The sequence below is a fragment of the Eucalyptus grandis genome, chromosome 4, assembly GCF_016545825.1.
Source record: "Eucalyptus grandis isolate ANBG69807.140 chromosome 4, ASM1654582v1, whole genome shotgun sequence".
NCBI lineage: Eukaryota > Viridiplantae > Streptophyta > Magnoliopsida > Myrtales > Myrtaceae > Eucalyptus > Eucalyptus grandis.
In genome coordinates this window covers 34,430,886-34,451,612 of record NC_052615.1, presented here as the reverse complement: position 1 = coordinate 34,451,612, position 20,727 = coordinate 34,430,886, and the positions used below count along the sequence as shown (strand labels likewise).

At 42.4% G+C, this 20,727-nt stretch overlaps 4 protein-coding genes across 5 annotated transcripts; 2 read left to right on the top strand and 2 right to left on the bottom strand.

Moving 5' to 3' along the window:
- Position 1: 1 nt before the first annotated feature.
- LOC104418987 (pentatricopeptide repeat-containing protein At2g17033) lies at positions 2-1,912 on the bottom strand. Its single transcript, XM_010030476.3, is given in 3 exon segments — positions 2-1,416; positions 1,577-1,701; positions 1,704-1,912. Coding segments are annotated over 3 exon segments (1,407 nt in total). The 5' UTR covers positions 1,846-1,912; the 3' UTR covers positions 2-276.
- Positions 1,913-3,455: 1,543 nt separating this feature from the next.
- Positions 3,456-8,960, top strand: LOC104418984 (DDB1- and CUL4-associated factor 8). Of its 2 annotated transcripts, none has more exons than XM_010030473.3 (5): positions 3,456-3,781; positions 4,437-4,688; positions 6,592-6,735; positions 7,034-7,759; positions 8,484-8,960. In XM_010030473.3, exons 1-5 carry the CDS (start codon positions 3,668-3,670, stop codon positions 8,700-8,702), a joined length of 1,455 nt encoding a protein of 484 aa, XP_010028775.2. In that variant the 5' UTR covers positions 3,456-3,667; the 3' UTR covers positions 8,703-8,960. The 2 variants fall into 2 exon arrangements, with proteins under 2 accessions (XP_010028775.2, XP_010028774.2); XM_010030472.3 differs by having other exon boundaries at positions 8,224-8,960.
- A 1,112-nt stretch (positions 8,961-10,072) lies between these two features.
- On the top strand, positions 10,073-12,059 carry LOC104418983 (DNL-type zinc finger protein). The gene is made up of 3 exons (XM_010030471.3): positions 10,073-10,103; positions 10,523-10,774; positions 11,745-12,059. The coding sequence occupies exons 2-3, from the start codon at positions 10,532-10,534 to the stop codon at positions 11,907-11,909; spliced, it is 408 nt and encodes a 135-aa protein (XP_010028773.2). The 5' UTR covers positions 10,073-10,103; positions 10,523-10,531; the 3' UTR covers positions 11,910-12,059.
- A 442-nt stretch (positions 12,060-12,501) lies between these two features.
- On the bottom strand, positions 12,502-19,541 carry LOC104418982 (tetracycline resistance protein, class H). The gene is made up of 14 exons (XM_010030470.3): positions 19,146-19,541; positions 17,831-17,942; positions 16,741-16,853; positions 15,454-15,576; positions 15,165-15,370; positions 14,783-14,858; positions 14,255-14,341; positions 14,058-14,138; positions 13,924-13,956; positions 13,667-13,720; positions 13,530-13,571; positions 13,368-13,446; positions 13,221-13,291; positions 12,502-13,017 (listed from the first exon to the last, which is right to left on the bottom strand). The coding sequence occupies exons 1-14, from the start codon at positions 19,308-19,310 to the stop codon at positions 12,937-12,939; spliced, it is 1,323 nt and encodes a 440-aa protein (XP_010028772.2). The 5' UTR covers positions 19,311-19,541; the 3' UTR covers positions 12,502-12,936.
- Between the last annotated feature and the right edge of the window lie 1,186 nt (positions 19,542-20,727).

Below are 20,727 nucleotides of genomic sequence, written 5' to 3'. Positions count from 1 at the left end.
ATGTGCAAGTTCGCTCGCTCTCTATAGCCTCCCAACATGCCTCTACAAATCCTTGCATGTCAATAATCTCATATAGCAAAAATACAGTAGACACTATCATGCTGTGATTGACCTCGAGCGCACGAGCAGGATGTTTCCATGATCACAGCCGTAATTGTAAGGGCACATGCGGTTGGCGGGCACATTCATGTCGCATGCTAAGTCAAAAGGAGGACTTTCCATCCTCGCAATTTTCCTCGATTCTTCCTGATGACTTAAGGTTACTTCTTTGACATTCTACACCGCGTGTTCTACTCTACTGCTGTTTCTATCCATCGATGACATTGACATGTAAGAAGCTCCTCCACCTGAATCCGTACATAACCAGTTGTTCAGAACTCTTCCCTTGGCGACAAAACAGCCGACGTTCTTCCGATCGATCCTCATTGGACTTCCCAGCCGGCCGAGCATTGCTTTGACCATCTGCTTCACCGGTGATTCCCCTCTGACGGCACTATGTTTCCCTGACCCACAAACCACTGTGACCTCTGCTGGGATCACATATTCTCCGCCGTTGAGCCTGCATCGCATCTCTTCCGTCCACTGCAACATGATCAGATAAGCAGAGCCCAGGTGCATCCCGTGCAGATCCAACTTCGCCTCCGAAGGATCCCACTCCATCGCCTTGCTCAGAACCGGCGAGTCAACCAGTTCCTTAACCAGCGCACCTTCTTCGCTGTCCAAAGCCCCAATCAGCTCCTCGAGCGAGAGCGGGAAACCGGACGGATCTCGCAGCAGCGACATGATCGTCGGACAGGAGTTCAACACCGTGTTGTAAGTCCTGATTGAGAAGGGAATCGCCGTCGCCTTCATCCTGCGAAGCCAGGACAGCATTTGGGAGAGGTCACGGCTATTCCCGTAAGACGAGAGGACCATGTTGGCACAAACCGTGTCGATCTCGAATCCTTGCGCGTCCATCTTGTCTATGTTTCTGATCATATCATCGAACATCCCGAGCTTGCCGTATCCGTACACCACAGCATTCACCTCAAAATTAGATAGTTCAGTCCCTTTCAATCTCATCTCATCCATCAAGCTCTCCGCCTCCCCCGGCCGTCCCATCTCGCTCAAGCCTCTGATCATCGACCCGTAACCTCTGCGTTTCACATAAGCCGAGGAGGAACCATCCACGATGTGCTTCAATCGAGTGAGGTAGGTATCAAACCCCGTCTCGGATTTCAATTCGACGAGGGAATCGATCAGATGGCAGTACAGAAGCGCAACGTCTCTGTCCCTTTGCCCTAGCCTGGCGATCGCTTCGGCGGCGAGGCTCTCCGATTCCGCGGTCAGTCCTTGCTTCTCGAGCGAGGCGATGAGGTCCGCGGCTAGCTTGGCGTTCCACCTGAACCACGGCGCTTCCCGGATCTTCGCATAGAACTGCATAAAACGCAAATGCTCGTGATCGATTCAGAGAGAGAGAAGAAAGTAGAATGCATCCAGTGCGACCAAAATGAACTGGCAGCGGCTGAGATCACGACGCATAGTGATTTCGCCGTTGAATTATTCCATCGAAGAGAGAGCAAGCGAGCGAGCTTACAGGGAGAGCGAGAGAGGAGAGGTGGGGATGCGGGAGGAGGTGGGAGAGCGCGTCGAGCGAGGCGGACTTGGGCGAGCTCGCAACGAACTTCCTCATCAGCCTGTCCGCCGCCGCGGCGTCCCCGGCGGCGGCGAGAGGCTGCGGAGCAGCCGCTGGCCGTGCTTGCTCAGCGCGCACCGAGCCTGCGGCGCCGTGGCGGGCGGGGCCGCCGGTCGGCGACGGCGGAGGAGGCTCGGCGGGAGCGGCGGGCACAGTTGGAGACTCCCCATGGTTTGTTTTGGGATGAGCCGCCGTCGGCGAGGAGCGCGTGCGGCTCGGTCCCCGCCTACCGTTAAATTGAGCCAACCGTTCAGCTCAACTTGTTGATATACATTTTTATATTATTTTTATTCAGAAACAAAAAGGGAAAAAAACTTCACATTATTGAGGTCTTTATATCTGAATATCTAATCTCCATCTTAATTCTATTCTAGGTTTATAAATTGCTTTTAGAATATTAGAAATCTCTTGATATCACCATATTCAAATGAGAAATTTTTAGAAGAATGTATTGAGATTTTTGAGAAGTTTACTCTTCTCTCTACTCTCCCCTTTCATTCCAAACTTTTGCGCACCTCGTATAACTAAAGTTAAGGGTAATGCAGACACTTTCTAGGACTGAATTTTGGTCCACAGAGCCTATTATAGACTGGTGAGGAATATTGCAAAGATATCGAGCCGACGGAAGCAGATTAGGCTCGGTACAAAGCCTCAACCACACAACAAAGCTTGCTACTTTGATTTTATCAAAGGAGCCATGAGATATGACTTCTAAAAGATTTTCTCACTTATTTGATGGTTTCTCGATTTTGGTCGTAATTAAGATTTTCATTCAAGCTAATATCTAGTTACCATGTATTTTCAAGATAAGGTTCTCCAAAATTTAATGGATTTGGGGAAAATTTCATCGGTTGGTGTTGAATTCACTTGTGCACTTCCAATGACCGGTGGATGGTGTCCTTGGTAGCATGATATGTTGGAAAACAATTTCATGGCATTTTTTATTGACAAGTACTTGAAAATCAAAATTGCAGCCGGGCTTTTTATATAATTGAGTCTTTTTGTCTTCTTCTTGTTTAGGTAACATCAATCTAATAAATATGAAGTGAGCGTGCAGATTGTCCTTTGTAGTTAAAGTACGCATCACGCATTTTTTTTTTCACATGACCTATAAAAAAAAAAAAACAACCGTTTATGTGTGCTCAAGGATACTAGTCAAGGATAATCCAGGTGAAACTGTTCAATTTTAAAATTTACAATTAAGTAATCATTAAAATATCTTAAGTACTTTTAGAACTTAATAAAAGAAAAATTTTAAAAACTTTCACACTATGGATGCAACGAGTTAGGAAACTGTCATCATCAAAATGATGAAAATTTTCTTCCTGATTTCATCATTTTATAATTCAATACATGAGAGGTATGATTATTTCGTGAAAATGAATAATTTAGCAAAACGTTTAATCGCTTATATTGTTTGCAAAAATAAATAAATAAATAAATAATATTATTAAGAGCCCATTTCTCATCTACTAATTTTTTAAAAATAATACAAGTGATTGTTTTTGAGTTTTTTTTTTCAAATAATTTAATTTTCGTGAAACAAAGCAGGCTGATTGTATACGTTTTTTTTCCTCATCACATATGCATTCGTGCAATATCATTAGAAAGCTCCAGAAGTTTTGACAAATCGCGACATCCCGTTCGTCCGTACATTAAATTTTGTCATCATATCATTTATGTCCTTCTAAATCGACGATGAAAGTCAACAAGTGAAGACCCCTCCTTTCTTTCCCCCAAAAATAAAAATAAAAAGAATTTTCATGAAAAGAACGCGAAAGAAAGACGGTGGCCTTCCGCTGCAAAATCTTTCGCGCAAGCGGCGAGAGCATCGAGCACTGACTCTCTCTCTCTCTCTCTCTCTCTCTCTCTCCTCTTCTTCATCACTTGTTCGACTCGGATTGGTCGATCAGCCCTCCCGTCGCGCCGCCGACCGTCCCTCGCTCCCCTCCGTTCGCGCGCTCCACCGGCTGATCGGGTCGTCCCGCGGGGATGAAGAAGAGGCCGAGAGGAGCAAGCCTCGATCAGGCGGTCGTCGATATACGGCGGCGAGAGGTCGGCGGCCTCTCCGGTCTGAGCTTCGCTCGCCGCCTCGCCGCTTCCGAGGTTTTCTTCCCTTTCGCTTATCCTTTCGCCCATGCCAATTTTCGCTTTTTGCTCCGATGAAGATCAACTTTTTCTAGGCGCGTGAAAACGCGTTTTGGCTGTCGCCGCGAGGGTGAATTCGTCGTCGGGACTTCTGTTTTTTTTTTCTTTTCCTTTTCTTTTCTTTTCCTCTTTTCCGGTGGTGCATTGTGCGATTCTGATGTTGTTAATCTTTTGCTGTCTCTTTTGGCTGTCGTAGGTTGAATTTGCCGTCGGAATATCAGTTTTTTTTTTTTTTTTTTTTTGCCTTTTCCGTTGGTGCATTGTGCGATTCTGATGTTGTGAAGTGATCAATGAGTATGCCACCCAGCTGCTGTCGTAGATTGGCTGACACAGATGTGGCTGTCGTAGGTTGAATTTGCTTTGGCTTTTCCGGTGGTGCATTGTGCGATTCTGATGTTATGATTTAATTAATGAATATCCAGCCAGCTGCTGGCTGACAGTGATGTGTGTGTTTGTTGTTCTTTTTTTAAATCTCTTGGATGTGCTTGATGGTTGTCTGGAGGAAGCAGCTGCTCGATTTAGTTGATTAGGCCAGAAGTTTTAATTACTTAAATGTAGCTCTGTAGACCGGAGTGATCTCGCTCACATGAGTTATCATCTTCTGCTTTTTTAGGGTCTTGTGTTGAGGCTCGATATCTATAATAAACTGAAAGGGCATAGGGGATGTGTCAACACTGTCGGTTTCAATCTTGATGGTGACATAGTAATATCGGGCTCGGACGACAGGCATGTGAAGCTCTGGGATTGGCAAACTGGGAAAGTCAAGTTGTCATTTGATTCGGGTCATCTAAGCAATGTCTTCCAAGCCAAGATCATGCCATACACTGATGATAGGAGCATTGTCACTTGTGCAGCTGATGGACAGGTATTTATACCCAAACCAAAGTGCTAACTAAAAGTGCAGCTACTTTTATCCTTGAAAGTTATTATTTGACTTAGTGTTTTCCTTTATTGGTCATTATACTGGAGCTTTAGGTTTAGGATTATGCTTTGTTGAGTCAGTAGTTTGCCCAGTTTGATTCAAGTGGAAGGCCAATAAAGGTTTAGTTCTATTAGTTGCTGTATACTTTTATAGGTGCAAATGCCACTTTTGAAGATGATGGCGCTTTTGTTTGGTCATTATATCTCATCAATGTATCTTGATTTTCTCTGATTGGATAACCACTTAAATTGCAAGCTGCAAGCACAGTATGAAGGAAATTCAACAAAAGGCTATTACGTTGGATATGTATGAAAGGACATTGCCAAATTTCTGAGGGTTGGACTGCCTCTTCATTTTGGCTAGGAATAGAAGGGCAGCATGTTTTGATAAGTTAAGATTTAGTTGTTTATAAAATTGTTCGAATACAGCAACAATATAAAATAACATATAAAAGAACACAGAGTGACAAGAAAACACTATGTTAAAGTAAGATTAGAGCATGGAGTCCACGAGAGCTTAATATCCACAAAAGTGGAATAAGGTGCACTGACTTGAACTATTATCAGTTCAGAAGACCGATAATTTCTGAACTGAACTAATTCAGTGCAAGAACAGAAGACCAGATAGGGTTCTTTTGCCTGTGATATAACTTTTAATGCTATCCTTTGCTCTGTTAGTTTTGTATGGGATAGAAATAATGGGATTGTTGTGGAATACAGACTAGCATACTTTATAATTCTGTTGTAACAGTACAATGAGAAAGAATGAACATAATAATACAAAATTATATAGTGACATGGTCATAGGTATACTTTAAATGCGTTTTACTTGAAACGAAAATGTTATAAACTGAATTATGATCACACTAAGTAAAAAAGTTACATAAAGAATGTTGGTATCTAGAATTAAGATTTTGTTACAATTTCATATTTCCGAAATGAAATGAAGTGTATCATATATTTTTTATTTGAAGGTTTATGTAACATCATCAATTGTATTGACATTCATGTGAAAACTAATATGTTTTTTTATATGTTATGAAACTTAGAATAGATTTCAACTGATCTAAGATTGAATTATTTTGGAGTGAGTATAATTTGATATATGTTTTCGATAGAAATAATTTTATGAAAGAGCATGTGTTCTTCTGTATGCTTATGTATCATACAGAAAACTGAAAGTTTCTAAAATTACGTATATGCATGGATCATTTGCATTACTATGAGTGTTTTACTGACCAAAGCCTAACTTTGAATGTAAAGTTTGAAAATGGCATAGAAGCCAAAAATGGCTTAGTTTTTTTTTTTTAATGTGTTCAGTGGATGGTTTTGCAACATGAACTAGGATAGCTTTCATCCTCTAATTTTGACTTCAACCCATTGGCTTGCAGCCACTTTCAATGTTCCACCTGTCAAGGTGGATCTTATTTCAAAATTTTGTGTTTATCACCGTACAATGTCTTATGTGGTCCACTATGAAGCTATATCTTTTTGTTCCCTTGCTTTTTGACTTGATAAGAATAATCTTGCATCTACAAGCAAGTGGCATTCTTCCTTTTTCTGGAGTCTGAGGTGGTTTTAAAAGATGATGTGCTCCCACTCCCTCCTTTTTGGCATTTGGGCCAGGTCTGGGCTACGATGTGATGACAAAAGATCATCAATGTTTGATGTACTCGACCATGTTTTCTTGTCTCAAATCTGAATTGCATTTATTATGTTAATTGTATTTCTTAATTCAATCAGATATTTGAATTACTTCCTTGCTAGGGATGAAGCCTTGGAGTAATGGAATTTGGCATTTGTAATTTGATGACTGGGCTGTTGATGAGGAAATTGGTTTATTTCAGGCAAGGCATGCTCAGATTCTGGAGGGGGGACAAGTTCAGACAATGTTGTTAGCCAAGCATCGGGGAAGGGCTCATAAGTTGGCTATAGATCCTGGAAGTCCGCATATAGTTTACACATGTGGTGAAGATGGATTAGTTCAACGTGTGAGTTTTTTATGTCAAGATTATACTGCAATACTCATCTCTTGTATGATTAATGCTATCTGCATAGCTAGACCATATGACTGCGTGAGGTCCTTTTGGTGAGTTTGACTTTGCTAACTTTAAGCACTAGAAGCAAACCTCCTCCTCCTCCTTCATCATCTAGTAAATTTGCAAGTGAAATTGGTTATCTGTTCTGTGCTGTGAAGTCTTTTGAGGGAGGCTTAAATGCAATATTGGATTTCATTGCTCACAGAAGTTGATTGTTCCATGCTCACATAACAGTGCCATTTTGTTTCAGCTTGATCTCAGGAGTAATACTGCCAGAGAACTTTTCACTTGCCGAGAAGTATATGGGACTCATGTGGAAGTTGTTCATTTGAATGCAATTGCAATCGATCCAAGGAACCCAAATCTATTTGTGATTGGTGGGTCAGATGAGTATGCTCGGGTGTATGATATTCGCAATTACAAGTGGAATGGATCGCATAATTTTGGTCGATCTGCTAACTACTTTTGTCCTTCTCATCTCATTGGTGAGGCACATGTGGGAATAACAGGCTTAGCCTTCTCTGGTCAGAGTGAACTCCTCGTCTCTTACAATGATGAATCCATCTATCTCTTCACCCAGGAGATGGGACTGGGTCCTGATCCGCTCTCTGCCTCCACCAAGTCCGTGGACAGTAATTCCAGTGAGGTGACATCTCCCACAGCTGTGAATGTTGATGACAATGTTACCCCACAAGTCTACAAAGGGCACAGGAACTGTGAGACAGTGAAGGGTGTTGGCTTTTTTGGGCCTAAATGTGAATATGTGGTGAGCGGGTCTGACTGTGGCCGCATATTCATTTGGAAGAAAAAAGGGGGACAGCTTATCCGTGTCATGGCAGCTGATAAACACGTTGTAAACTGTATTGAGCCTCATCCTCATATCCCTGCTCTGGCTAGTAGCGGAATAGAAAATGACATCAAAATCTGGACTCCCAAGGCTATTGAAAGAGCTACTCTACCAATGAATGTCGAACAGGTATGCTACATCACTGTCCACTGCTAGTTAACAAGCAAATTTAGTTTGTACATTTTCTCTGGCTTCTTGTGTCATTTTCATCAAGTACGGTGATCTTGACATTTATATCTCTTGTTTCCTTGACAAAAATTCTCTCTTTCCAACTTGTAAACTTTTATTCGTTGAGCCACTGCTTCTTTTACATCTCTTAATAAGTGGGTGATTCAATCATTGGTCAGGAGGATTTCATGAAACTACAATATCTTTATTTGAGGCATCATTTATTAGAAATTTTGGTCTTGAGAATTTAATTTATGCCTCGTGAGAGGTGAGAGATGATAAGTAAATGGTGCATTTCGGCATTCCCTCTTTGGCATTCTGCTCGTGCTATGAGTTTTCAGTCATAGGGCTTATGATAATAACCCATGATAGACCATATGACAGCAGAGGAACTAATTTCTCTGCTGTAACTTGTTTGGAGGAAGGTCCCCTCTGACCACATCCCATGGTTATTTGGTGTCGAGAGTGATGAGGATGAGGATTATTCTTATGATGATGATTTTTACTACGACGATGACGATGAAGGCCATGGAGATTCTAGTGATGTTGATAGCGAAGATGATGATGTTGACGAAGATGACGACGACGGCGACGGCGAAGATGGCGATGGTGGTGATAACAGTGATGGCGGCAATAGTTTTTCAGGCAGTTATAATGATTGTGATTTTACCCTTTCTATTTCCAGCTAAAGCCAAAGGCTAGGGGGTGGATGAACAGAATATCGTCGCCCCGGCAACTGTTGTTGCAGCTATATTCCCTGGAAAGGTGGCCGGAGCACGGTGGAGAGACTTCATCTGGCTTGGCTGCTGGGCAGGAGGAACTCACGGAACTCTTTTTCGCACTGAGCGCTAACGGCAACGGGTCTCCGGATGGTGGTGGTGATCCTTCTGGTCCACTCCTTTAGGCGACTGATGTGGTGCGTTCAGAAGACGACTAGCAACTGTGCATAATAATGTAGGGCAAAACCGTTTTGCTTCCCCATCCATACTCTTTTTTTTCTGTTTCTTCTTCGGCTTTCTTCGGCTTCTCTTCCTCCTCTTCTTCATGGATGTATATGTTCATCCACATAACTTGTTCATGCTTGTTTATATTCTTTTATTTATTTTTCTCCTCCTTTTCATGGATTATTTACGTTCATATAATTTGTTCTTCATGCGGTGCAGTAGTAACTATCACATGCTCGTTTCTCTGTTCATTTTTTTTTTTTTTTTTTTTTTTTTTCATTTGAAAATTCAAATGACCGTCCTATGTCCTTTCTTTGATTTTCACCTTAACTAGAGGAACTCGATCAGCAATTTTGCACAAACAGTTAATTTCATTTACACAATAGGATTAAGATATTCATTAAGCCCATTAATAAAAAATATTAATATTACGAAAAATCTAAATTAGTATATTTATGATAAATTATAAAAATCACAAATTGATATATTTATAATAAATTTGCCCTTCATTAATTTCGTTAAATAGGTTAATATCTCGAAAAATTTTAAATTAGTACAAAGGAAGGAATAGGGGCCGCATCAATCGAGGAGGAGCATATGTAATAAATGAAAAGTAAAATTTTTATTTAATACATCCGTCAATTGTCATATGAAGATTGACAAAAAAAAATGTCATATAAATAGTGAATATTATGTATCATTTAATTTAATAATTTAATGAAAAATTAAATTTATTAAAGATGTTATAATTTGAGGTTTTTGGGATGAAAAAATTAATTTGGTTAAAATTATAATGGATATATTAATTTAAATTTTTCGCGATATTATATATATAAGAGGCTCAGGCCGGGCCGTATTTTCAAGCGCAAAAATATCTTCGACTCCCGACGGAGCAGAACAGAAACGCGCGTCTATAAAACTCCGATCGGAAGAATTCCAGAAGACTCCACTGGACTCCCCCGCGCGCAAAGAGACGTGAACCAGCGAGACCCGTCGTCGCCCCGACCCGATCGCTCCGATGGAAATCCTGACGGGATCGAAGGTCGTCTCCTCCCCCTCCTCTCCTCTCTCCATTTTCTCTCCCAAGAGGTGGGGGAGCTCCTTCTCCAGGCCCCTCTCTCTCCCGCCGCCCGCCGCCGCCGCCTCCTCCTCCTCCTCCTCCTCCTCCCGTAAGTCCCGATCGGTTCCGAGCAAAGCTTTTGACTTCAATTCGCCGGCATCGAGTTGTGATTTGCGTTTTCTCATGTGTTCCGTCTGTGCTGCCGTTAGATAACGAGAAGAACGAGGCGGATGTTCAATCAGACTTGAGGGATTTGAGCATAGCTCCTGTCAGTAGCCTCTCGATTTCGCCTCTCTCCAAGGTATTTTCATCTCTCCGTGGCTTGATTTTCCCTTCGTGTCGGGATTGCGTGAGTAGAGAGAGGACTTGTTCTGCAGGTTGTGTTTTGCAGGTTTTGTTGCGCTTCTTGCATCGCGACCTTTTTCCGTGTTTGATTATGATTTCCGTCGTTCCGTATATAAGCCGTGTACTGCCGAGTGCTATTTCCGTTTGGGGAATTTGATGATGGGGATTTTATTGGATTAGGGAGTTGAAACTCGTGAAAGCTGTCGAAGAGATTGGATTGTAGGCATAATGTTTTGTTAGCCTACGTCCTGGATAGTTTTTAGTGCTTTGGAAATGGAAATGATTGTTTCATCTTCACTTGCCAAATTGAGCTGTGAGTTTTGGAGCTTATGTGCTGCCTCTTGCTTTTTTCATATGTTGCTTGCGTAATCTTAGGAAACGGCAATGGGGTTGGTGCTGAATGCAGCGGTGGGGAGAGGATGGACGACTGGTTCGGGGCTGGAAGGTCCTCCTGTTCCTGCAGAGACAGAGTCGAGCTCAGAGGACACCTCCACATTACCATTTTCGCTCTTCACCAAGTCTCCTCGGAGGAGGATGCTTGTTGCATTCACGTGTAACATCTGTAGGCAACGGACAACCCGGGCAATCAATCCTCATGCATATACAGACGGGACGGTCTTCGTGCAGGTAATTGGCCTACTGCATCGTACCTAATCTGATAGCTGGAAGTTTCCTACCAAAAAAAGCTAGCTGAACATGTAGCTTTTACTAGAAGTCTATAAAGTAACTTGTTAGTGCTTAACCTGTAAACAGAAGGGTGTTTACAAAGTCCATTATCTTGCTTAGTTGGTTAGAATGATCCAGCTTGATGTATATATTAAGAGATGAGGTGGAGCTTAGACATTGCTTGTGCTGGGAGCCTTGTAGGTAGTAATTGGTAATGACTTAGAAATTGTCTTCCTGATTCTCATGGTTCATGTCTTGAGCAAAGATAGATATTCAGAATTACTCAAAAAATGGAGAAAAGACAGGTCTAGTTGGTCTAATTGTTTATATGGATATACATACTTAGGATTTAGATGGTCTCTGAACCCAGCATAAGCACACATGGTTAATGTGTTCCCCGAACTTCGTCTAATTCCCATATTTGTATCTGTCCCTTAATTATAGTCATTATTCACATCTTAATTTGTGAAACAAGATCAACCTCCCTGTCAGCTTTGTAATGGAAATCATTTTTTGTTTACAAATATTTTGTTGATGACATTCCTAGCTGCCTCTTGATGAATGGGATTTTTTGAAGTTGCTGTAGCCATGTTTTTATTTTTATTTTTATTTTCAAATCAATCCATTTGTTGCCAAAATGTGAAACTGCAATTAAGATCTCTCAATTAACAGCTGGTTTCCCACAAATTATAGATTTGTTATTATTGATCTTCAATTCCTGGGAGGTAGCTATTGGCTACGAAGTAGGCAAGAAAGTTACTGATGATCGAGTATGCTATCAATAAATTTTTACGTCTTTTTCTGTTCTATGCTGCTGCAGTAGCGCAATGTGAGGGGCCAAAGTTTGCTGTTTTATGTGATTATCAATACCGAAAGAAGTCATGCCACCAATGAAGACTGCATTGCTGATGAATCTCTTTTGTTCTTGCAGTGTTGTGGATGCAATGCATATCACAAGCTTGTGGATAATCTTAACTTGTTTCACGAGATGAACTGCTATATTAATTCCAGTTTCAACTACAGTGGCCCTAACCTGGATGTAAATTTCAACTTTCTTGATGGTGATGATGGCGAAGATGACTTGTTCTCTCCTTGATGAGGCAAGTTTTGTGCTTTGAACAGCTGTATAGTCTACAATACACATACAGCAAAATCCAATTAGCTGTAATTTCTAATTCATGTGAATATTCAGTAGATATTTATATGATCATGTCTTCTGAGTAAAGCTGGAACGTGCATGATGTTACTGTTGTCTTCTTCATTCTGGGTAGATATGGACTGGAAGGTGCTTTCTAGCCAAAAAAATACACGAATGCCAGTATGTTTCTGGCTATAAGTGAACAAAAATTTTAATCTTTTAAGAACTATAGAACAAAAAGTTAACTTACTTTAAATATAGATGTTATTTTTAACTTTATTGTTGCTTGGTGGACTTTGCTCCTATTATGTGTTCCCCAGGATTCATCCTCGGCCCTCCTCCATTAAGCCATTTTCCTTGGTTGTGTAGACGTTTGAGGGATTGATAACCAATTTATTTACGACAAACTATTGTTTAATGAGTATCTTATTCCAAATGTTGAAATTTTGAGTCCAGAGACACCTGAAAACACGCTATTAACGTCTCACGCTAATTTACGTTTAAAACTTATAGTGGTCGGAAATGGATGAAAAAGGGACTTACTAAAATGAACAGACCTAATATGTACGGCTGTCGATACTATGGAAGTAATGTCAATGGAGATAAAAACAAAGAAACTTTTGTTGATGAAGTTCTCTGTTCTGATGGACAAGTGTTGTCTGGTATCACCGATACTACTTTTTGTCTCCCTGAACCATTTCTTTTGCTGAAGCTACTAGCCTACCAGTCGATCGCATGCATAAAAAGAGAAGCTGCATGTTCTCTGAAATAATATACGGAATCACGCGGCTTTCCCCTTGTGCCTTGTATGTCTATTGCCCAGTTTGAGAGACTATGAACTTTACAATTTACGCGATATGCGTAGCGAACATTATCGCCGCTTTGATACTGAATGTAACTCATTAATGAGTTGTCCTTTCTCGTGTCTTTTCTCCTTGCCCAGCACTTCCTTCGCACTGGTACCTTTTCATGTCGTTCCCACAAATCACGCGTCTTCGGTGAAGACTTCCTTAACCGTACTCTGTGGAACAGCCCTTATCATAAGACTCTGGACAAAGGCCACCATCTGCACAAACAAAGATTAGAATAAGTCTGCTATTTGCTTCTGGACACTGAATAGAGATCATCTTCACTTTAAACCGGGATGGATTGGTCACATGTAATATCTATTCAGTACTGCATCGCCTTGTGATTTCTGAGATGACTCGGGTGATGTTGATGAAGTTCACACCAAAGATCGCCAAAAATAAGAATAAAAAGGGCTCTTACCAGGGCTAGTCCAATGCACAGCAGACTGAAACCAGGGTACGGAAAAGGCGCTTTGTCTGATAGAAATAGTGCTGGAAAGAAATGAAATGAGTTGATTCGAGTCCTAGATTAGCATGAGGCAGAACAATCGATTAGTGAAACTGTTACCCGTGAGGGGACTGAATATCAGTGGAGAAACAATGTTGGCGAAAGAGCTTATTCCCGAGAGGCATCCCTGAGCCTTGCCCTGCGATGAAGTTACTCATTTAAACACTAGGTGGGGGCAAGATGCATATATTCAGCATTAGCGGTTGGCGCTGGTGAAATAACCTGTTCAAAAGGGCCAAATTGTTTCGATGCAATGCTGCGTATCTGAAGGTGCGAAAAGCTTGTATCAGCAAATAATGAAAATTGAATTAGATTGAATTAGCTGATAGGGCTTTCCAGTGATAAAAGCACAAACTCACGCATGGAGAAACAAAGACGACGAAAAGCGAGAACACGGTGGTTGCATAAGGAACCTGCATGATTGGTGGACTTGACCGTTAGCCAGAATAAACGGATTGCTAGAAATGGTGTTTGAGAAGTTGAAGATTCTACTTGCTGTCTTAATGGAAACACACGCGAGTAAATGCTAGAGAATCACAGAGTTTGAAGTATATAACCCCTATCTCGTCTCTAGAGTAGCGTAAACATTTGTTCAACTGAGTAAGAGATGTATTACCCATGCTGCCCAGGCTAGGCTGTAGAGAAACATCTGCAAGACAAGAATTTGGTCATCGTTTCGGCAACGTTGCTTAGAAGCAGCAACAGTATATTCTTTGTAATCAGATAGTAAAGCAGGAATGAGTTTCATACATTTGAAAAACCCACAAACAGCCCAATGGACAGCAACCTCTTTTCACCTAATACCGGTGCCAACAGCGGCATAAAAACCAGCTGCAGAAGTCAAGAGGTGTTGTGTCATACTCGCTAGTTCCATGATTATGCCATATTAAAAACCGAACCAACAGCACATAGTGGTAAGAGGAGATGGAAACAGATTGCGGACATACCTGAGAAAGTGTCCCCGCAACTCCGACGATGAGCATAAGATCAGCGAACTGAGTCTTATTGAAATGAAAACGAGCCTTCAGGAAATACTGCATGGGTTTGACTACCTTGTGTTAATCAAAGTCTCAGGAGAGACTCGGAGACAAGGTTCAGAAAATTGCCTGACTTAACTTATAAAAGATAGGGTAGGGACCAGAAGGGTTCTAGAAGATGCTCTCAGTGATACCAACATGCGATTTTCAACTAACCTTTTCTACTTATTCTAGACACGTCTTCTGAGTTTTATCAGCGGCAGTGCAAGGATCCGACAGGAGTGCAGTAGAATAATTTGATTAGCGAGCAGGTAGATGCTAACGCAGATACCATCTATCTAGAGAACTTGTTATTCTTATTGATGACCATCTTCACCCACATTATCATGTAACAAGATGATTTTATCTTTCACGTGCACTCTAATGAACTTGTTCTGCTTATTCTGGGTCTGCGAGCTACATTCTCGTTACTCTATACATTTTGATTAGGAAACCCACCAGTAAGGAAGTTTGCAGTCCTCCCTCTGCGAGATTGTTGAAGAATGCAACCACCGCAGCTTGTGCAAATATCTTGCTGGAAAACAAATTGTACATGTTGACTGTAGCAGCCTCGATTTCAAAGATCGTAAAACTTTGTAACCAAAAAAAAAAAAAAAAAAAAAGACTGTAAACTTTGCCAATTTTTGCTACCTTTTGCTTGAACTAGAGCTAATTATTCATGAACGATCTTCAATTCCCTTTCCATGATCCATATCTCTCTTCCAAATGGATTTGTTTGATTTAGGTATTAAACAACTATAATTAGCACGCCAAGGTTCCATTAAATGTACCTGCTCTTAACTGCGAGTTCAGTCATGCGAGACAAGACAGAAAACTCTACCTGCTCCTCAACAAGCTAATGAGATCTCCGATCGAAGGTATCTTCTTGAATACGCGTGTCTTCTCCACGGAGTTGCTATCATTTTGGTCAACATCAGTTTCCGATCCCTTTAAGATCGGCTGTGCCGATTCATCTGCTAGCGGTATGCTCTCCTTGAGAAAGATCCTCATGTAGACGACCGCGACCATGGATACAGCTGCAGCAACCTGTTAATAGCCCGCCCCTATAGTTTCAGGACTAAAATGGGAAGAATCATACGAGAAACAGACAGAAATGGAAAAGACAGAACCTGGAATGTCAAAGCAGTCGAGATGAAACGAGCAGCCAAGGTTCCAAAAACAAATGCAGCTGAGAGCACACCAGAAAGAATCCCAAACGCCGATACTCGCTCCGTCCCCGGAACGTTGTCTGCCTGATCATAAACAAGCAAGAAATCACTCAGGCATAAGCATATTGTTGCTAGTGTTGTTTTGGGTCTCCATCGTAATGTTTTATTATGTATTCTGACTGCACAACAAGTAATCGTCAAGCCAGTACCTTCCGTGATATCTCCGAGGTTCTAAAAATGGCAATTCAATCTCCGTCGCCACGCAAGACAGACACATCAAATGTCAATACCAATCCTACTGCTCTTGCACTTCCGAACTTACGTATGATTTTTATGTACAATGGCTTTTTAGGGTGCGTTTATTTGCGTTTTTGTTTAAAAATTGTTCGGGGAACGAAATAGAAAAAATAAAACGTTTAGGGAACAATTTTGAACAAAAAAACATTTTTGGTAAACTTGTTCCGGAATAAAAAATAAACGAAACATGTTTGGTAAATTTGTATAATTTTTAATTTCTTTTATTTTTTAATATTTTTTCTATTTTCTTTCTTATTTTCTTATTTCTTTTTCCTTTTTCTTTTTTTTTCTTTTGGCCCGGCGGCCTCGCCCAGCCACAGGCGAGGCTCGGCGTCGCCGAGCCACAACCCCAGCGACGCCGACTGGCGGTGGCCGACAGCCGAGCCTCGCCGTGGCCGGGCGAGCTTCGGCCTCGCCGAACTGGGCGAGATCAAGCTCGCTCAGCCGACCTCGCCCAACGGCCGGCGAGGCTTGGCCTCACCGGGCCACCGCTAGGAGCCGACTTGGCGGTGGCCGGCGACGCCGAGCCTCGCCGGCCGGCGGGCGAGGTCGGCCCGGGAGCCGGCGACGCTCCGGCGAGTACGCCGGGCCCCGACGGCCGGTTGCCGGCCCTAGCCGAGGCCGGCGATTGGCTAAAGAAAAAAAGAAATAGAAATGTGTTTCTAAAATCTGTTTCAAAAACAAGAAACAATTTTTTTTTGTTTCTTGTTTAGATATGTTTTCAGGGGAAAAAAATAATTTTGGAATAAAAACGCACCCAAACGCGTTTATGTTCCTTTTTGTTCCAGGAAAAAAAAAACAGAAAAGTTGTTTAAAAACAAAAAAAAAAAACGAAAACAAACGGGCCCTTAGAGAGGCTCACTGACGTATGTTAACTTCTGCTAAAAGTAACCAGATGCGGTAGGCTTTCCAACAGCAGATATTAGGGGCTTATAGGATGCGAGAGGTTACCACATATGCAAGGGCAAGGCAGTTGATGGTGCCTTCGCCAACAATGGCCGCGAGAGTCTTAAGGACGAAGTAGGCGTAGAAGAACTTGGTCTCCCTGCTGTATGCCAATATCACTGCAAAACACAAGAGTTCTCGCCATTATAGAGTCGTGGCAACAAATCCATGTGTTTCCTTTTTGTTTACTGTTTGGAAATGGAAAGGAACAGATAAGTATTAATTAAGGTACGATTGTTTTATTGAAAATTTCATGATAAATGAAAAATATTTTCTATGAAAGTTATCGTAAGAGAAAATGGTTATTCAATTATTTAGGAATTTAGACAAAATAAATTCCTTTTCGCTGGAAGAGAGTTGTTTTCCAAATATCAGAAAGTTTATAAAAATAAATTTTCAGAAACAGTTTTCTTTCAAACAAGTGGATTCTAAAGTAGAAAAGGAGTTCTTCCCTTTGTGATCTATAAGCTTCGCGAAATGAAACCCACTGCTTATAGCTGGTTTAACAGCGAGAGGACCATGGGACCTAGTGTGGCTCGTTGCTTCATGACGTCATTAAAACTTATACGGAATTTATTAACTAGAGAAAATCCAGCATTAAGGCACACCACCATCTTAGTGCGCGCATTTATTATGTGATCCAATAGAGGAAGCGAAAGCTAGCTCCGGAATCGAATCACTAGAACAAATCATGGACAAGATAAAATCGGAGGATGACGCCACAAAAGGGAAGTCAAATCATCTTTTTTCCAGAAAACTCCCTTTAAGCAAACATGACAGGACAGCAACATCAAATCAAATTCAATTCAGAAGAAGAAAAAACCAAGTCGACATATAACGCAAAGCAACCGGAAATGGGTCACTACTACTAATTAATGGATTCCCCTTTCTAAATCAAAAGTTAGTGTCACGACTCGGGCCCGGGATTGGACCACCGCGAAGCTCCCACCATGGCGCTAAAGGTGGTCCGCGACAGAACATGTTGTGTGGTCCCCTGAAGTACCCACGATTCATTCATTGCATCATTACATCATGGACGGTAAAAAAAAAAGAAAAAAGAGCAGAATAAATGTAAGTGCATTTAAAGCAGGCGTACCCAATGGAATGATGGCGGCTGTCATGGGAATGGTGAGCAGAGCTTTCCGTCCGTACTCGTCCGACAGGTTCCCGATTAACGGTGTCAAGATCACCGTCCCAAATCCGACGATCTGCAACAAACACACGCGACCTCCAGTTGATATCGATCTGATGTTAAAGATCTCTTGCTTCCTAGCGTGCGATAGAGCATGTTCGCTCGTGAATTTTTCAAACTTCCCCACATATGATTTAACCTTACTCTACTAATGGAAGTCATACCGACCCAAGACAGACATCTCAGCCGTGACCGGATACTTTCGTTTCGTCGACCCAACAAGACTCGGCGAGGATAGGAAAAATGTGGCGAGACGTATCCTCCGTTCTTTCCTTCATCGTTGTATTTTCACTGTACTATTTCGCAATTAAGCAGCTAAACCCATCAGCGGGGTGTCCTCTGAGTGGCGAATGAACATCATATATCGTGAGAGATGACCGAATTAATCTCCAAATAATGTGGACCTACAGTGAAATTTAGCTATATGAAAAATGGGGAAGTCCCTCCCCCTGTCAGCTAGCGTAAACCTTTGAGAAGGAACCAAATTGCGCGAAGACTTTCCGAAAAGTTTCCTTACTCCTCTCCCCCTTTCGTCGGATATGGCCAAGCAGCGCCGTCGCCATCGAGTCTAATGATGCCTAACGCGTAGCGTGTCGCTGGCGCCACCGGAAGGAGGAGGAGGAGAAGGAGGAGGATACAGACGAGGGAAGTAATATCTGGAATTTGCATGGACGTGAGGAGCCCATCATGGTAGGTTTGAAGTTTGAACTTTAGGTGGCCGAGTCCGGACACGGGAGGGAGGAACTTGCCATCATCTTCGTCCACGTGTACCTTTTTCAGCGCTTGGCGGGTATAAGGGTCGTTGCGATACGGGTTAAATTAAATGGAATCCGATGAAGTTACTATTTAATTTCGCGACTCCGGTCGTAATCTAATCAAAACATTCTTCAATTAATTTACGAATGTCCGAAAAGTTGCAGACCAAAGTACTAGCCGAAATTCTTCCCACTGTAGTTCGCAGCGAATGTTTTGCAAAAAGCAAATTCCACGAAGCGAAACCGCGACCGAACCCAAAAAGAGGAAAAGGATAACGAAGCCGAACTGAGACTCTACAGGTGCATGACTCTCCGGCAAGAGAGAGAGAGAGAGAGATCGATTTTAGAGCACGAGCAGTGAGCCTCGCTGCTTCAACGTAAGGTAACCGGAGGAGACGATCGATTCGAAGAAATGAGGCGAAACGAAATAAGAACTGAAAAGGAGAGGGGAGAGGGAGACGTACCGCCTGTTGGAGGCCGGAGAGGTAAATGGCGAGGGAGCACTCGTCCTTGCCGGGGCAGAGGGCGGACATGGTGACGTCGGTGATGGCCGGGACCACCATGAAGCTGGCCATTCCGTACAGGAGCACCGCCGCGAACAGATGCCCTAGCTTCCTCAGCTTCTCCATCCAATCCCTCTCTCTCTCTCTCTCTCTCTCTCTCTCTCTTCTGCTCTCTCTCTGCACACACAGCGACACGGCAGCGACAGAGTAACAGAGCAAGCGTACGTACAGCGTCGGCCCTGCAACGCGTTGTTTGCTTTCGCTTTATAGCCCGCGAGAGAGGGAGAGAGAGAGAGTTGCAAAACCGGAACCTTTTGAGCGGAGAAAATGGTGAGGGTGATGTCACGGCACGCCGTGTACCAACCGACCCCTCGCCAAAAGGAGAAAGAAAAAGAGAGAAAAAAAAAAAAAAAGTCGGTATAGTACTATGGTTAAAAATTTCCACATCAACTCGGGCCTCCAAATTGAGGGTAAGTGTTCGTTATGCATGCATGCATTAGAGATGGCATGTCCATACACTCGAAAACAAAGGCTTTTCATCTCGCCCTCAAGAATTAGTCTTAGGGTCCCTCTGATTTTTCAATAAGCAAGTATCGAAACGAGACACCACACGATACATGTTCGCGTGTGGATTTGCCCCGTTCATGTCTTTCCGAGGTCGACCTGCTCATTGTTGTCGTGGTTCATGGGCACGCACCCTCCTGAAACATTTGTGATGCCTATGATGCAAGCTTCACGATGGCAATCGATCATAAGCAACGTGGGATGCACGAAACCGGTTGATGGATTGATAGGGATTTACATTGAGGCCGGTAGCTTCTAGGCTAAGAAAGGGAATCATTTTTTTCGATGGATTAGAAGATTCGCAAAAATAGTAACGGTACAAGTTGGGAATTGCGTGGTCACATTGGGTCTTTGGAAGGAAGAAACCTTTCAAAAGGAAATAGAAAAGGAAAGAGGTGACAGTAGGTGCATATATAGTGGAGAATGCCATTGACATGACAAAGCTCGCATTCCGGATCTGAAGTTTCTTTTTTCTCTCTCTTCCATCATAGATTCCTTCTTTGATTGTCTCCTCTTCCCCCTTTGCTTTTAACTCTACAACGACGTGAGAGTGGACGAAAGCTAATGCATGACTACTGTAGGAAGCCATGCCTACCTACCCCACTCGAATCGAAGGCCGATTCACAGTGTCGTCCCGACATGATTTCATGTTCTGGACTCTTCTGGGCAAAAAGAGAAAGTTAAAAAAGGGGATTGTCTTCTCGAATTGTACATGTGGGATAAGGGGAAGTGGGAAGTGGGAAGTGGGTACGCTCGCCAACTAGGCGTGCCAATGGGAAGGGAGGGTGGAAATGATGGTAATTATAAGTGCGAAGTTCGGCTTCTATGCTTTGCAAAAAAGCAGAGAAAAAAATCTAAGACAGAAATATAATAGTTAGAAATGGGACAGGGAAAAAAAACTAAGGGTATCAACAAAATCTGTTTAGACCAGAATCTGAACAGATTGAAGCAAAAAAAAGTTATGTCACTTCGGGTTGAG

What these genes read in the sequence shown, in the direction of transcription:
- LOC104418984 (XM_010030472.3), top strand. Translation starts at nt 3,668, where the DNA reads ATGAAGAAGAGGCCGAGAGGAGCAAGCCTCGATCAGGCGGTCGTCGAT. An exon ending in CTTGTGCAGCTGATGGACAG is followed by an intron (nt 4,689 to 6,591) that starts GTATTTATACCC and finishes GGTTTATTTCAG; the next exon opens with GCAAGGCATGCTCAGATTCT. An exon ending in AAGATGGATTAGTTCAACGT is followed by an intron (nt 6,736 to 7,033) that starts GTGAGTTTTTTA and finishes ATTTTGTTTCAG; the next exon opens with CTTGATCTCAGGAGTAATAC.
- LOC104418983 (XM_010030471.3), top strand. Translation starts at nt 10,532, where the DNA reads ATGGGGTTGGTGCTGAATGCAGCGGTGGGGAGAGGATGGACGACTGGT. An exon ending in ACGGGACGGTCTTCGTGCAG is followed by an intron (nt 10,775 to 11,744) that starts GTAATTGGCCTA and finishes TTGTTCTTGCAG; the next exon opens with TGTTGTGGATGCAATGCATA.
- LOC104418982 (XM_010030470.3), bottom strand. Translation starts at nt 19,310, where the DNA reads ATGGAGAAGCTGAGGAAGCTAGGGCATCTGTTCGCGGCGGTGCTCCTG. An exon ending in GCCTTGCCCTTGCATATGTG is followed by an intron (nt 15,577 to 16,740) that starts GTAACCTCTCGC and finishes GTTTATGATCAG; the next exon opens with GCAGACAACGTTCCGGGGAC. An exon ending in TCGTCTTTGTTTCTCCATGC is followed by an intron (nt 13,572 to 13,666) that starts GTGAGTTTGTGC and finishes TCGCACCTTCAG; the next exon opens with ATACGCAGCATTGCATCGAA.